The following is a 17084-nucleotide window of genomic DNA, read 5'->3' on the forward strand; positions in this document are numbered from 1 at the left end:
AAAAATGAACTATTGGGGCCTCAACAAGATAAAAAGCTTCTGCACTGCAAAGGAAACAATCAACAAAACTAAAAGGCAACAGATGGAATGGGAAAAGATATTTGCAAATGACATATCAGACAAAGGGCTAGTACCCAAAATCTATAAAGAACTCACCAGACTCTACACCCGCAAAACAAATAATCCAGTGACGAAATGGGCAGAAGACATGAATAGACTCTTCTCTAAAGAAGACATCCAGATGGCCAACAGGCACATGAAAAGATGCTCAACGTCACTCCTCATCAGGAAATACAAATCAAAACCACACTGAGATACCACCTCACACCAGTCAGAGTAGCTAAAATGAACAAATCAGGAGACTATAGATGCTGGCGAGGATGTGGAGAAACGGGAACCCTCTTGCACTGTTGGTGGGAATGTAAACGGGTGCAGCTGGTCTGGAAAACAGCGTGGAGGTTCCTCAAAAAATTAGAAATAGATCTACCCTGTAAGCCAGCAATAGCACTGCTAGGAATCTACCCAAAGGATACAGGAATGCTGATGCATAGGGGCACTTGTACCCCAATGTTTATAGCAGCACTTTCAACAATAGCCAAATTATGGAAGGAGCCTAAACGTCCATCAACTGATGAATGGATAAAGAAGTTGTGGTGTATATATACAATGGAATACTACGTGGCAATGAGAAAGAATGAAATATGGCTTTTTGTAGCAATGTGGATGGAACTGGAGAGTGTTAAGCTAAGTGAAATAAGTCATACAGAGAAAGACAGATACCGTATGTTTTCACTCTTATGTGGATCCTGAGAAACTTAACAGAAGACCATGGGGGGAGGGGAAGGGGGAAAAAAAGTTACAGAGAGGGAAGGAGGCAAACCATAAGAGACTCTTAAAAACTGAGAATAAACTGAAGGTTGATGGGGGTGGGAGGGAGGGGAAAGTGGGTGATGGGCACTGAGAAGGGCACCTGTTGGGATGAGCACTGGGTGTTATATGGAAACCAATTTGACTAAATTTCATATTAAAAAATAAAATTAAAAAAATTGTTGAAATGGTAACAAAGGATTCAGACTATTACATAAACATAGTTGATACACCAGTAACAGAGCTTGAGAGGATTGACTTCAATTTTGAAAGAAGTTCTACTGTAGGTTATCAAACAGCATCTCTGCTACAGAGAAATCTTTCATGAAAGGAATAAATCAATGCAGCAAACTCCATTGTTGTCCTATTGTAAGAAATTACCACAGCCCCCACCTTTAGCAACCACCACCCTGATTAGTCAGCAGCCATAAACATCAAGGCAAGTCCCTCCACCAGAAAAAGCATTACAACTTACTAAAAACTCAGATGATGGTTAGGATTTTTTAGCAGTGAAGTATTTTTTAATATTTATTTATTTTGGGGGGGGGAGGGATAAAGAGAGAGGGGACAGAGGATTTCAAGCAGGCTCGGTGCTGACAGCAAAGAGCCCAATGCAGTGCTTGAACTCATGAACCATGAGATCACAACCTGAGCCAAAGTCAGATGCTCAACAATGGAGCCACCTAGGTGTCCCAGCAATAAAGTATTTTTAAATTAAGGTATACATACTTTTTTTGACACAATGCTAATGCACACTTTATAGACTGCCATAGAGTGTAAACATAACTTTCATATGCACTGGAAAATCAAAACAATAATGTGACTTGCTTTACTGCCATTTGCTCTATTGCAGTATTCTGGAACCAAACCTGTAATATCTGTGAGACGTGCCTATACTCACTTGTCAGTGGTTCTTTCTCTAAATTAGGATCTTCTGGTGCATCAAAACGACCTTCTGGTAACTTTGGCTTCTTATGAGACTGTTTGATGGGTTTGGATTTTTCTCCTTGAGAACTCATTTTCCTCACGGAACAACACACAAGTGGTGATCCTAGAGAGTGGAGACAGTGAAAAAATAGGAGCTGCTTATTCATTCTACTTTAAAAAATTAACAATTTATTTGTTTTTAGTTAATACACTCACTTTGATCAAAGTTCAAAAAGTACAAAAGGACATATAGCTAAAAATCTTCCCTCTATCTTCCAGACAGGCATTTCCCTTCCTTGGAGGCAACTAATATTATCAGTTTAAAAAGAAGAGCTCTGAAATAAATTAACCATTATCAAAATCATAAAAACTTCTAATATAAAATACTGATTCCTGTCTGAAGCAATGCCCAAAATACCAGAAATGAGATCATTAACAGTAACTAAATAGTACAAAGTTTAATGACAGGATTTACTATTTAAATCGCAAGGGACTTGTGATTTAAATATATCTTAATCCAGCCTAAATGTCCATCAACTGATGAATGGATAAAGAAATTGTGGTTTATATACACAATGGAATACTACGTGGCAATGAGAAAAAATGAAATATGGCCTTTTGTAGCAACGTGGATGGAACTGGAGAGTGTGATGCTAAGTGAAATAAGCCATACAGAGAAAGACAAATACCATATGGTTTCACTCTTATGTGGATCCTGAGAAACTTAACAGGAACCCATGGGGGAGGGGAAGGAAAAAAAAAGAAAAAAAAGAGGTTAGAGAGGGAGAGAGCCAAAGCATAAGAGACTCTTAAAAACTGAGAACAAACTGAGGGTTGATAGGGGGTGAGAGGGAGGGGAGGGTGGGTGATGGGTATTGAGGAGGGCACCTTTTGGGATGAGCACTGGGTGTTGTATGGAAACCAATTTGACAATAAATTTCATATATTGAAGAAAAATAAATAAATAAATAAATATATCTTAATCCTAATTAAAATATATTTGAATCCTAATCATGGTCTTCTTTTCCTGCCAATTAACATTTAAAAATGTATTAGGCATTTACAGTATAAAAGTGAGATCACTTTCATTATAGGTTATAAAGAAAAAGTTGAACAACTTTCAGTACTATGAAAGTTATGCAACCCTTGTCAAGATAATGTTCAAAAGGCTAAACCACCCTGAAAAAATGACCTCAGGGTTGGGTTTTCAGCTTTCTAAAGGAATGGCTCCAAGGCAAACCACGGTAGGGACCAGTTCCAGTTCCACCACTGTGGTGAAGTGGAATAATGGCTTCTGAAGATCAGAACCTAATACCCAGAATCTATGAATAAGTTAGGTTCCATGGTAAAAGAGAATTTAGGTAGCAGTTCGAATTAAGGCTACTCATCAGATGACCTTGGACCAGGGCGATTATCCTGTACTATCTGTGTGGGTCTGCTGTAACCACAAGAATCCTTAAAAGGGGAAGAGACAACTGGAAGAGAGAACTAGAGAGAGAGCAGTATGAAATAGCCTTGATGGATATTGCTGGCTTTGAAGATGGAGGAAAGGGGCAATGAGTCCAGGAACTGTAGCAGCCTCTAGCAGGTGGAAAAGGAAGGAAATAGATTCTCCCCCTAGAGCCTCCAGAAGGAACATAGCCCTAACACTTTGATTTTAGTCCAGAGACTTCTCACCTCCAGAACTGGAAAATGTTTTAAGCCACTAAGTTTGTGACAATCTGTTGCAGCTGCAGTAGGAAACTAATACAAGCACTTACTAGTTGTTGGACCTTTGTCAAGCGACTTACAAAGTTGTTTTTTTTTTTTTTTAATGTTTATTTATTTTTGAGAGAGAGAAAGAGAGAGAGAGAGGAAGAATGTGCACGGGGGAGGATCAGAGAGAGAGGGAGACAGAGGATCTGAAGCAGACTCTGCGCTAACAGCAGAGAGCCTGATACGGAGCTCGAACTCACAAACCCTCAGCAAACCCTGAGTATGTGACCTGAGCCAAAGTCTGACACTTAATTGAGTGAACCACCAAGGCACCCCAAGTGACTTACCCTTTCTAAATCTGTTTCCTCCTGTCTAAATTGAAGAGTACCTAGCTCATGAGTTGCTAAATAGATTAAATAAGACAATTCATGCATAGCACTGAGAACTGTGACAAATTTTATCTATTATCATCATAGTATTATCTGGAAGCTCCTGGTAGCATTACATATAATTAGAATTTTCTTTCATTATATGTATTTTATTCATATTCTAGTTATCACTACATCACCCTACCCTCTGCTTTAAAAAGTTATATAAACATGGGCGCCTGGGTGGCTCAGTTAGTTAAGCGTCTGACTTCGGCTCAGGTCATGATCTCGCGGTTCGTGAATTCGACCCCTGTGCCGGGCTCTGTGGTGACAGCTCAGAGCCTGGAGCTGCTTCAGATTCTGTGTCTCCCTCTCTCTCTGCCCCTTCCCCACTCATGCTCTGCCCTCTCTCTCAAAAATAAATAAAACATTAACAAAAATTTTTAAAAATTATATAAACAAAATTATAAAAAAAATAAAAAATTATAGGGGTGCCTAGGTGGCTCAGTCGATTCAGTGGTTCAGGTCATGATCTCACAGTTCGTGAGTTCGAGACCCACATCAGTCTCTGTGCTGACAGACTGGAGACTGCTTTGGTTTCTGTGTCTCCCTCTCTTTGCCCCTCCCCTGATCACATTCTGTGTGTTTCTCTCTCTCAAAAATAAACAAACATTAAAAAAAGTTAAAAAAAATTATATATAGGGGAGCCTGGCTGGTTCAGTCAGTAGAACATGCAACCTTGGAGTCATGAGTTTGAGCCCCATGTTGGGCACAGAAATTACTTTGAAAAATTTTATGTATTTTTATATATATGTATAATGTGTATATATATATGCACACATATGCGCATATTTATATATATGTGTGTGTGTGTATCTTTTTATACATATACAGTGTTCGCAGCCAACTTGGAATTTATATAAGATTTGTTTGTAAGATTAGATAAAGTTAAAATTACATACAAACTGTATTAGCAATTTCAAAATAGTACATCAGGCTCTTCATTTATCTACTGTATGAGTGAGTAGAGAAATTATAGTTGGACCAACTGGAATACAAACTAGCATTCTCCCACAAATCCAAGAGCCCACAAAACACAAATATTAAAAAAATATATGACTGAATGTTTTAATAAAGCTATGACAATGATCTACAGGATTAATATAGTTTTCTCCCATCTACATGCTCACTTATATAAATGCTTCATATTTATGATATTAATTGGCTGAGAAAAACTCTGCCCCTCCCCCACTCATGCTCTGCCTCTCCCTCTCAAAAGTAAATAAAACATTAACAAAAATTTTTAAAAATTATATAAACAAAATTATAAAAAAGTTAAAAAATTACAGGGGCGCTTGGGTGGCTCAGTCCACAGCCAACCTGGAATTTATATAAAAATTTCTATATACATTAAAATGAAAACATGTATTTATTTAAAATTTTTATTTATTGACTTAGAGTACAGATCATTTTGCCTTCAAACTCCCACTTCAGTATCTAAGCACATATTGCATTTTTTCTTATGTTCTCATAATAATACTTAAACATATACTAAAAGGCTAAAGAGAAAAACTGGTAATAACATCTTACAAGGCAGCATTTATTTTCTTTAATTTTTTTAAATGTTTATCTATTTTTGAGACAGAGAGAGACAGATCATGAACGGGGGAGGGGCAGAGAGAGAGGGAGACACAGAATCCAAAGCAGGCTCCAGGCTATGAGCTGTCAGCACAGAGCCTGACGCAGGGCCCAAACCCATGGACCACAAGATCATGACCCGAGCTGAAGTCGGACGCTCAACCGACTGAGCCACCCAGGCACCTCAGCATTTATTTTTATTTAAGAAATGGAAAATATAGAAATCTGAGTTTTGATTATATTAACATACTTCATATAACAATCTGATCTTGGTTCATTGTGATTAACTATTTAGAAAAATATTATATTGAAAATTTTGGTGAACACGGACAATGCTCAATTGAAAGATATTTCCACTCCAAATCATGGGCTTTTTGTTAATTAGTCACTTCTTGTCTGAAATATAGGATTCTTTAGAATTTGACATCAAAATATCCCAATTTAGGAAGTTTGGCCATCCTCCACAATAGAAACTTCAGTCCATCATCTGATGTCCAACTATCTATCCATCTACAAATCTGTTACAAATTTGTAAAGCATGAAAGGCTGTAAGTTGTGATAATTCAGTGATAATACAGATTAGATCTAAATTGTGGCTAATGACTGACTAGACTGTGCATTGGGTTACTAAGTAAGTCTATGCTACTGTACATCAAATAACTCACTTTGAAGCCTAAAAATCAGCAAGTATTTAACATATACCAATAGCCATCTTCTCCTGTGCACTCAAGCTCAACTCAGTACAATAAAATTAACACTTTTTGTTTAGGTTTCGTTGTTTTTGCAAATCAAAAAATCTCTTAACTCAAAGCTTGAAATGATATTCAGTGTAAAAATTAATCTTGGTATGTTCCAAATCTGTAGAAATTCCTAAGCACTTATACAAAATCATAAAAATGGCACAAAATATAGTCTTGGCTACCAATTATAATGCAGACAAAATCTGAAGCTAAACATTTTTCCTCTTGGGGCACCTGGGTGGTTCAGTTGGTAAAGCATCTGACTCTTGGTTTCAGCTCAGGTCATGATCTCATGGTTTGTGAGATCAAGCCCTGTGGTGGGCTCTTCGCTGCCAGCTCAGATTCTCTCTCTCTCTCTCTCTCTCTCTCTCTCTCTCTCTCTGCCCCTCCTGCTCTCTCTCTCTCAAAATAAATAAACAAAAAAATCGTTTTCCTCTTAAGTGATACAGATATACTAAATGTAAATAATACAAGTAATAAATATGTGTTAAATGCCTACTATGTGCCAGGCACTGTGCTAGAAGCTAAAAATAGGACATGCCACTAGACCTCACAATTATCTGATGGGGCAGGTGTGACTGTCTTTAATTTGCAGTAATTCTGTTCAATATGAACAAAATCATTTTCTGAAAAAGTGGCATTAGGTCAATGTGGTGGAGACTGCTAAATGTCTCAAGTAGCCACTTTTCCCTTCTTCCGTTTAGTTCTAGGATTCCCACTTCCACCTTGTTTGCTATTAAGCTGAGCATCAGACCACTCACTTAGAGATTACATTTCCCAGCCTCCCCTGCAGCCAAGCATCCATGTGTGCAAGTTGTGACCAATGGATTGTGACCGAAAATGATATGCGTAAATTTTAGGTTGCCTTAATTTTGCAACAAGCTAACTGCCCTGGATTTCTTTTCCCATTTCCTTGGGTTGTAATATAGACATGGCAGGGACCCAGCTTCAACCATGCAGATGTGGACAAAATCCAGAGCAAGGTGATACTTAAAATATTTAATAACTTGTATAGACAGTGCCCATTCAGAACATATGTCCAACCATTCAGAACATAGGTTGTAAATAACTAGTAAAATTCTACTACTGTATATGGGGCTGATCATCAGCACTGCCCTACAGATGGTGGAGCAATGAGATGAAAAGAACATGGATCCCCGAATTACCTGTCAAAGCAGAGGTGTCCTGCCTGTCCCATCAGCAGAACCATTACAGCAGCTTGGCCCCTTGCTTCAGTAATACAACACAGAGGTAAAAAACAAACAAACAAACAAAAAACCAACAAAAAACTTGCAAACCAAGGGCATTAGAATCACACGAGTCCCAATGATAGCGACACCACTTATGAGCAATGTGGCCCTGACAAAGTTACTGTATGTATCTCACTGAATCTGTTTCCCTATTTACAGAATGGGGGTACTTCTACTTATCTTGCAGGCTAGTTCAGAGAAATTAAGTAATGCATATGTCTCTATGTGCGCACACTGAGTGTAATAATAACTTGAGCCTAATTCTAGGACACAAGAGTCAACGTACAAAAGGGTTTTTGGTAAGGAACAGGAAGGTAGGTGTGCTGTTGGAAAAGACAGAAGAGTTGCAAAGTGTAGAACTTTAGCTGTAGAAAAAAAAAGTTGCAAGGAAAAGCTAAAAAACCAGTTTTCTCAGGGGACTCTGAGATCAGGAAGGCCTACAAGAACTATTTTTGCAGCCAGGTAACAGGGTGACAGAATGTGGAGAATTCCTCTCATTTCTGGACAGTACAAGAGAAGATAGGGACATTGTGCTCTTTGGCACCCACAAACTTTATAGCTTTGGAAACGAGTCCATGCACAGCAACCTGGCAGTCATGGTGACAGTGAGACACATGTGAGTAGCTTGATGGGCAGACAACAAGAAAAAAGGGTCTATCAGATGATAAGGATTAGCAAAGAGGTGAAGGTGAGCCCCAGAGCCACTCCTATGGATTCTGCCTGTCAAACAACAGTAATCAGTAAGCATCAGTAATTACTAAGCATCAGTAATTACAGCTGACCCTTGAGCAAACAAGTTTGAACTGCACAGGTCTGCATACACATGGACTTTTTACAGCGCAGTACTGTAAATGTATTTTCTCTTCCTTATGATTTTCTTAATAACCTTTTCTCTAGCTTTAGTGTAAGAATATATAATATGTGTAATATGCAAAATACGTGTTAGTCAACTGTTTACATTATCCTAAGGCTTCCGTTCAGCAGTAGGCTTTAATAGTAGTTAAGTTTTGGGGAAGTCAAAAGTTATACGTGGATTTTTTTTTTAAGTAGGCTCCACGCCCAGCATGGAGCCCCACATGAGGTTTGAACTCACAACCTTGAGATCAAGACCTGAGCTGAGATCAAGAGTCAGACACTTAACCAACTGAGACATCCAGGCACCCCAAAAGTCATATGTGGACTTTTTATGGTACAGGGGTTCAGGCCCTAACCCCCAAATTATTCAAAAGTTAGCTGTATATTAATGTTAGTATTACATTTTGGCCATCAGCAAGCTTCTGACTGTATCAACTACATGGGCAATAGCTGACAAACTTAAAGCAAAAATTATCCTTTGAGAAACAAAATCACCACCATAAAGCCCATGTCTTCTTCATCAAGGGGTGATTTGGCCTTATCCAAAGCTTACTCTGAACTGTGTTTACAAGTACATTACCAGAAACAAGATGACCTTTTTTTTTTTTTGAGAGAGAGAGAGACTAGGTGCAAGTGGAGGAGGGGCGTAGAGAGGAGAGTGAGAATCCCAAGCAGGCTCTGTGCTGACAGCACAGAGCCCAACGCGGGGCTCAAACTCCCCAACTGTGAGATCATGCCCTGAGCTGAAATCAAGAGTTGGACACTTAACCAACTGAGTCACCCCAGTGCCCCGAAGATGACCTTCTAAAAGAAGAAATAATAGGGGCCCCTGGGTGGCTCAGTCAGTTGAGTGTCCAACTTTGGCTCAGGTCATGATGTCACAGTTCATGGGTTCGAGCCCCGCATCGGGCTCTGTGCTGACAGCTCAGAGCCTGGAGCCTGTTTCAGATTCTGTGTCTCTCTCTCTGCCCCTCCCCCACTCGTGCTGTCTCCCTCTGTCTCAAAAATAAATATTAAAAAATTTTTTTAATTATTAAAGAAGAAATAATAAAAGCAACAGAAAAAAAACTGAATTACTGTTAAAAAAATTAAAACAAACAACTTTTCAAAACTTGTTTCTGACAGTTTGATAAATTAGAGATGCCAAAAACCTATAGCTATAAAACATCTAAAAAGGTTGAAAAATATACAAAAATTTTTTAATCAAAGAACCTTTAAGAAAGTAAATAATGAGAAACTAACAAAGCAGTCCAGTGAGGTAACCAAACACTTAAACCACCATATATCCTGTGCCTTTCTCACCTAGAGTTTAGGGTACAGAGCTCCCAGGACAGCAGGGAGAGGAGTCTTTTGAACCTGAGCAAAACAGAAAGCCTATCAGAGGCCAAGACTCAAGGAGGCACAGCACTCAGAAAAGTAATTGAGCCTGAAGATTTTAATGTGCATATAAAACACCTGGGGATTTTTGTTAAAAAAGCAGATTCTGAGTAGGTCTGAGTGGCATCTGCATTCTGCATTTTAACAATCTCCAGGTGATGCTCATGCTGCTGGTCTAAAGAACAAGGAGCTAGAAAAAAACTTCCAGTTAATGAAGAGAACTGTGAAGGAAGGATAAGTGTCCATCTCAACCTTGGTTCTGAGTGGATGTGTAAAAGAACCCTTCTAGAGATTTTGAAAGTACTGGCTGACCATACCTATGTTTATGTATGCCTGATTGCACGCTATCTGCACGGTCGAAAACCCCCCGAGGGGAATACCTTATATAAAGTGGACCCAAGTCTAAAGTTGAAGTGCCCCGGTCACATGGCAAAAGCAGAAGCAAATCCTCTGAAAAATATTCTCTCAACCCATGTCTCATGTAAGTCTCACAGAGAGAATCTCAGGAAAATATGTGTGGAAACAAGCAACAGCAGAATCAACAAACAGGGCCAGACCATAAAGATTCAACATACTGAAATCACTGCCATCAGAATATAAAATAACTATTTAATGTGTTCAAGGAAAAAAAAAGCCAAAAAAAGGAGAAATGAGTAAGAGACTATGCAAGACCAACTTAAAAAACACAGAAATTAAGAAATATAACAATTTAAAGTTAAAGCTCAAAGGAAGGGCTAAATAGCAGAACAGATACAGTTGAAAAGAGAATTTGTGGTCTAGAATTTAGTTCTGAAGCGATTATGCAGGAAAAAGCATGGAGATAAAGATGAAAATAACCAAAGAGAAGCTCACACATGTGGAGGATAAAATGAGAAGGTCTAACAAATGTTTGTTTAATCATAATTCCACAAAGAGATAATGGAAAGACCATGAGAAATAAAGCAGACAGGAATCTTCAGGTGTAGGAAGCACAAAGAAATGTCAAATTAAAGGGGCAAAAAAGTACATCTAGACACAAAGTAAAATGAACAATCCCAACATCAAAGGAAGATCTAAGAAGACAGATAAAAGACAGATTACTAATAAAGGAACAAAAATTGGACAGATAACTTCCCCATAGCCATAATAGAAGCCAGAAGATAGAGCTATGAGAAAATGATACACCCATTAAAACCACCTTTAAAAAACAAAAAGTAAAAGAAACCAGATTTTTGGATTAAAAATAAGATATATATCAAAAAGAACACTAAGAAACTTTATCACAAAAGACTGTCATGAAAGGAACTTCTAAGCAATTTACTTTAAGAAAGTGATCCCAAAGGTGAAGTGTGAGATAAGAATAGAGAGAAAATAAAAGTTTCATTCATTGACTGTATAAAACCATAACAACTGTGATGTGGGATTATCAAAACCACAACCCATTCCAACATATACATGAGAACTCACACATATACACACCTAAAAGGGTGAACAACAAAGGTAGAGGGTGAGTGAATTCAAAGCATTTTCACACCTTGTAATGTTTAGGATAAGGTGTTAACTTTAGACTTCCCTAGGTATGCATTTCAATTTCAAGGATAACCAATAAAAGACAATGTATATCTCCCAAACCAGCAGAAGGAAAAAAGATGGAACAAGAAAATATTTAACTCAAAGTATGACAAACAGAAGGTGAAAAAAGATGGTAGAAATAGAGCCAATTATATCAATAATTATGGTTATAAATGGACTCTTCAGTTAAAAAGGTATAAACTTGTCAGACTCCAAAACAAAATCCAGCCACATGCTGTTTATGTAACAAGCACCACACCATGTTTCTAAAACAAACAAAAAAAGAGGACCCACTTTATGGACTGAAGGTTTGAGTTCCCCTCACCACCCTCATTCATATGTTGAAATTCTAACCCCTGATGTAGTGATATTAGGAGGTGACCCCTCTGTGAGGTAATTAGGTCATGAAGTGGAGCCCTCATGAATGGGATTAGTGCCCTCATAAGAAGAGATATGAGAGCCTGCTGTGGCCTTCTGCTCTCTGCCATGTGAGGAGACAATGAGAAGACGGCCATCTGCAAACCAGGAGTAGGCTCTCACCAAAGACCAGATGTCCTGGCACCTTGATCTTCCTAGCCTCCAGAACTGGGAGAAATAAATGTCTGATGTTTAAACCACACTGTGGTAACTTGTTATTGCAGCCCCAACTACGCCATGGGAGATGCACCGTTTCCATGTTTTGTTTAGTTTTGTTTTAAAGAGAGAGACACACAGAAAATGGAAAGAAAATAACCACAGTTAGAGAAGAAAATGATAACACAAACAAAAGACATAAAAAAGTAAGAGATTGGGTGTCTGGGTGGCTCAGTCAGTAAGCCACTGGCTGCGTCCTGGTTTCAGCTCAGGTCATGATCTCACAGTTTGTGAGCTGGAGCCCTGCATAGGGCTCTATGCTGACAGAGTGGAGTCTGCTTGAGATTCTCTCACTCTCCCCCTCTCTCTGCCCCTCTCTAGCTTGTGCCCTCTCTCTCTCAAAATAAATAAATAAACTTAAAAAAAAAAAAAAAAGCTGAAAGCATCAACAAAACCAAGAGTTGGTTCCCTGATGAGACTAAAACTACTGTAAAGTATTTAGTTAGGCAAATATGAAAAAAAAAAAAAAAAGAGACAGAGAAGGCAAAATAAATAACATGAAGAAAATAGATTCCATAATGGGGGGAGCCCAGATGGCTCAGTCAGTTAAGCGTCTGACTTTGGTTTAGGTCCGGATCTCACCATTCATGAGTTCGAGCCCAGTGTTGGGCTCTGTACTGACAGCTCACAGCCTGGAACCTGCTTTGGATTCTGTGTCTCCCTCCCTCTCTGCCCCTACCCTGCTCACACTGTCTCTGTTGCTGGCTGTCTCTTTCTCTCTCTCAAGAATAAATAAACAGGAAAAAAATTTAAAAAGTAGATTACATAATGAGAGCAGAAATTTTTTAAAAAGGGAACTTTATGCCTATATAATCAAAGTATACAAAATGAACAATTTTCTAGAAAAATTTAACTTATCAAAACTAAAAGAAAACCTGATAAACAATGCAATAACTGTCGAAGAAATTACATCAGTAATTTAAAATCTTCCCTGAAGGAGCAGATAGTTTTATAGCGAGTTATACCAAACACTCAAGGAATAAATAACCTCTTTAAGCAAAATATAACAAAGACAGCAAAAGGGTGGAAGACTCTCGAATTTGATTCTCGAATAGAGGCTAGAATAACTTAATTTCAAAACCAGAAAAGGAAATTGCAAAAAAGCAAAATTACAGGCCAATTTCTAAACAAAATATAAACATATCAAATCCAACATATTAAAAATATAATCATTATGGTACACCTGGGTGACTCAGTTGTTTAAGGTTTGAACCCCACATTGGGCTCTCTGATGTCTGCACAGAGCTGGCTTTCGATCCTCTGGTCCCCCCCGCCCCCCCCCGCCCCTCTCCCCTTGTGCTCTCTCTCAAAAATAAATAAATAAAACTTAAAAATATATATAATCATGATCAATTTGAATTATTTTCTAGGAATGCTAGAGCATTAGCAAAATCTACAATTCACCAACTCACCAGATTTAAAGGAGAAAAATGATATAATCACTGAGAAGATGAAGAAAAATGAATTCAGTAAATTTCAAGATTTATTGTCTTAAAAACCAGACAAATACATAAACAACAACAAAAACCCTTCTAGACATAGTATAGGACTTCATTAACCTGATAAAGGGCACATCTACAGCTAATATGACACTTAAAGTATGAACACATTCCCTTTACAATCACAAACAAGATATCAACATGTTACCGTAAATCTGAGCAAGGAAAGCAAGAGAAAAAAAAGATATAAATATTAGAAAGCAAGAAACTAGATTTTCATTACTTGCAGATAATATAAGTGGCTACCTAGCATACATACCCTCCCCACATAGCTACAAATAAATTATTTAATAAAGTAATTTAGCTAGGCTGTAGGATACAAAAGCATTAATAATTCAACTATGTATCTATACATAAGCAGCAGTCAGAAAATGATAATTTAAAAAATTATTGAGAAGCGATCAAATCGCAACAGGAACTTTTTTTTTTTTAAAGAATTTGATATGCAAAGCAGATATGTAAGAAGAGCCAAGGCACTTCTGAAAAACAAATGGGAGGATTTACCCCGTTAGATATTAAGACTTATTATAAAGGTATGGTTATTAAGACAGCTGATAAATATCAGCACAGGAATAGACAAATCGATGCAACTGAAAAGGAAACCAAGAAATAAACCCATGCATATATGTTTATGTGAACTTGATTTAAGACAGCTGGCATTGTATCAGTGGGGGAAAGGTCTACTATATGGACCTGGGACAACTGATTATTGACATGAAAAACAGATGAAATTGGTTTCCTGCCTCACACCATATATAAAAATCAATCCTGGTAGAATAAAGGCTTAAATACAAAAAGCAAAACTATGGTCCTTTGAGACGAAAGTATAGGAGAATAATTCTGACTTTAGGGCAGAAAAGGCTTTCTTAAACAAGACCACAAAGCACTGACAATAAACAAAAGATCAAGACAAAATTACAATATAATTATGATTATCTGTTCATCAAAAGACAACTTTCTTTTGAAGATGTGTGATTGTACATGCAGAACCATTATTTTACTGTGCTACACTGTACATAATTTTTTTTAAAAAGACACCATGGAGTGACAAAAACAGCCCCAAACTGGGCTATTTGCCACTTACATAACCAAAAAAGGTTTAGCATTCAAATATATGTAAAGAATATCAAGAAGAAAGATAAAAATGGGGGTGCCAGTGGGCTCAGTCAGTTGAACATCTGACCTGGGCTCAAGTCATGATCTCATGGTTCAGGAGTTTGAGCCCCGCATCGAGCTCACTGCCTTCAGCAGAGAGCCCACTTCAGATCTTGTCTCCCTCTCTCTCTGCCCCTCCCCTGCTCACGCTCTCTCTCAAAAATAAACATTAAAAAAAATCCATTAAGAAAATGAAGAGATTTCACCAAAAAAGCTAATATAAATATTTGAAAAGATGTTTAACTTCTCTAATTGGATAAGTTAAAAGAGAAAAGGAATTTAGCTAGGATACTGGATATAAAACCCAGATTTTGCCTAAAGCAAAATCACAATGATCTACCATTTCAAAACCCTATACAGGCAAAAATCAAATTTTCTGATGATTATCGAATATTGACAAGTATGTGGAGCAAGAAGAACTCTAATACACTGCTGGTAGGAACGTAATTGCCAGCAGGAACAGAAAATGACTTTACAACTTGGCATCACATTGTAATACTGCAAAGGCCTATACCATAGGTTCCAGAATTCCACTCCTTGCATGAGAGCACCCATAACTTATGAAAGAATGTGTAGCAGCCAGTCTTGGCGTTTCCAGAATTACCCAAATGTCCACTGAGAAGAGGAATGGAAAAACTGTACGATATATTCTCACAACTGAAAATAACTACAACCTTACACAGCAACATATATGATTCTTAAAATACAGTGTTAGTAGGAAAAAAGCAAGTAAAATACAAATGGTAAGAAGGCATTTCTATAAAGATCAAAAACATGTAAAGTTACACGGCTGCATCAGGAAAAAGCACACAGGTTGCTGTTTAATAACAGAAATATTCTGTTTCTTAAATTGGAAAATAGGTTCATAAATGTAAGCTGTGCTTCATAACTTACTCGTGTTATATGTGTTTTGGGAATCAAATACCTCATTCTTAAGTTTTTAACACAAGTGCGAAAGGGATGGTGAATGAACACATAACAAAATGTGCAGTTATTACCTTGAAGGCTAGATAAAAATGGGACTTTCACTTTCTGTATTATTCTTTCCTGGAACATTTAAATGTTTACAATTAACAAGTAATATATCTGGGGAGAAATGAATACAGAAAACAAACTGCATAGAAATCTGGAGTTCATTAATATGAGAAGCAGTAATTCTGTTTTCAACTTACAGAATTTCTCCAGGATGCCCTCAATTAAACTAATTGTGGTTAAGTTCAAAATATTGAAAAAAGCTTCCAACAAAAATAGGTTAAAAACGTCAGTTTTTACTGAAAGCATACACACTTCTTTGTAGTTAACAATTCGACTTCATCTAATTTTTATTATACTAATTTGCTACTGTGGGGCGACGTCTGCACTTTTCCAGTTTTTTTTAATACAGTAAACCGCTACATTTTTTGATGTAAATTAAATAAGTAAATGAAAGTAAATGAATGATTCTCGTTCCCAAGGGCCGTCTTTTCCATTTTTTTTTTCACGAGCATCAAAGCGTAGTGCGCCCTGAGAGCTCCAAAGTAAACAACCTAGAATGTTTGCTGCCCTTCCAGACCTGAGCAGTGACCGGAAGGACGCAGGTGTCCAGGCTCTCGAAGGGCTGGGGTGATCTTCTAGCCCTAGTCCCACCCCTGAGCCAGGCGGTGAAGGGACCTGCCCAGGTCCAAGGGACCAAGACGTGGGTGGCTGAGCCGAGGAACAGAAGCTCTGCAACACCCAGCACCTTCAGACTCCCGACACACACGCGGCTTCCCCGAGGGAGGCTTTTCTCGCGGCGCTCGGCCTTCGCGACCCCGCCCGCGACCTTGGCCCCGGAGCCGGGCGCCTTACTTGCCGCTCTCCACGCGGTGGCCGGGATGTAGCCAAGCAACCGAGCTAGCCTCGTTACAGTCATGTTGCCGACTCCTGCAGCGTCCTCTGGGCCCAGCAGAGTATGAAGCAGCAGGAAGAAGGAGCCAGCGGCGCAGTTCGGAGCCCAACCCACAGGCGGGGCGGATCTCTCGTGAGGCGGGGCGTGCTTGAGATTGGGTGGGGCCTGCGTAAGGAGGGGCGGGGCGTGCGTGTGGCCGGGCGGGGCGGGGCTTCCAGAGCTCTTCTAGGAGTCTATGCTCCAATCCTGGGCTGTGTGCAGGAAAAGGCTGATGGAGAGCGTCAGCTTTTTCGCGAAGAGCGACTCAAGCTACCCTGACCTTCCTGGTGATTAAAATCCCAAATCATGGCTGAAGTTGGATGAGGGAATAATTCCGTGTATTCCTCTTAATCTGAGGCAGAGGTCTTTTGAAAGATCTCTTTTATAGTATACAAAGATAAAAGTACCTTTTACTCTTTTGCCCGTGTAATAGTTTTCTTTCCCCTCAATTCTCTTTTGTTTTTTAAACATCTAGTTGTTCAGTGCACTAATTCGTGATTTCTGACTCATTGACTAGATGACCTGAAAGATGACAGTTGTGAGTGAAGTGCAGAGCAAGAAAAGGCTTGCCATCTGGTCCAGGCTGTAGTGGAAGGAGCCCTGCCAATTGGCCCTTGAATTCC

General features: G+C 38.7%; 1 protein-coding gene across 1 annotated transcript in view; it reads right to left on the reverse strand.

Moving 5' to 3' along the window:
• Positions 1–16566, reverse strand: part of SDHAF4 (succinate dehydrogenase complex assembly factor 4) — a 32052-nt gene extending 15486 nt beyond the window's left edge. The window contains exons 1-2 of the mRNA XM_015078287.3: positions 16383–16566; positions 1769–1918 (exon numbers count right to left, since the gene is read on the reverse strand). Coding sequence (XP_014933773.2) covers positions 1769–1918; positions 16383–16446 — 214 coding nt within the window. The 5' untranslated portion in view covers positions 16447–16566. The remainder of the gene's footprint in view (positions 1–1768; positions 1919–16382) is intronic.
• Positions 16567–17084: the final 518 nt, after the last annotated feature.

The sequence above is a fragment of the Acinonyx jubatus genome, chromosome B2, assembly GCF_027475565.1.
Source record: "Acinonyx jubatus isolate Ajub_Pintada_27869175 chromosome B2, VMU_Ajub_asm_v1.0, whole genome shotgun sequence".
NCBI classification, from domain to species: Eukaryota; Metazoa; Chordata; class Mammalia; order Carnivora; family Felidae; genus Acinonyx; species Acinonyx jubatus.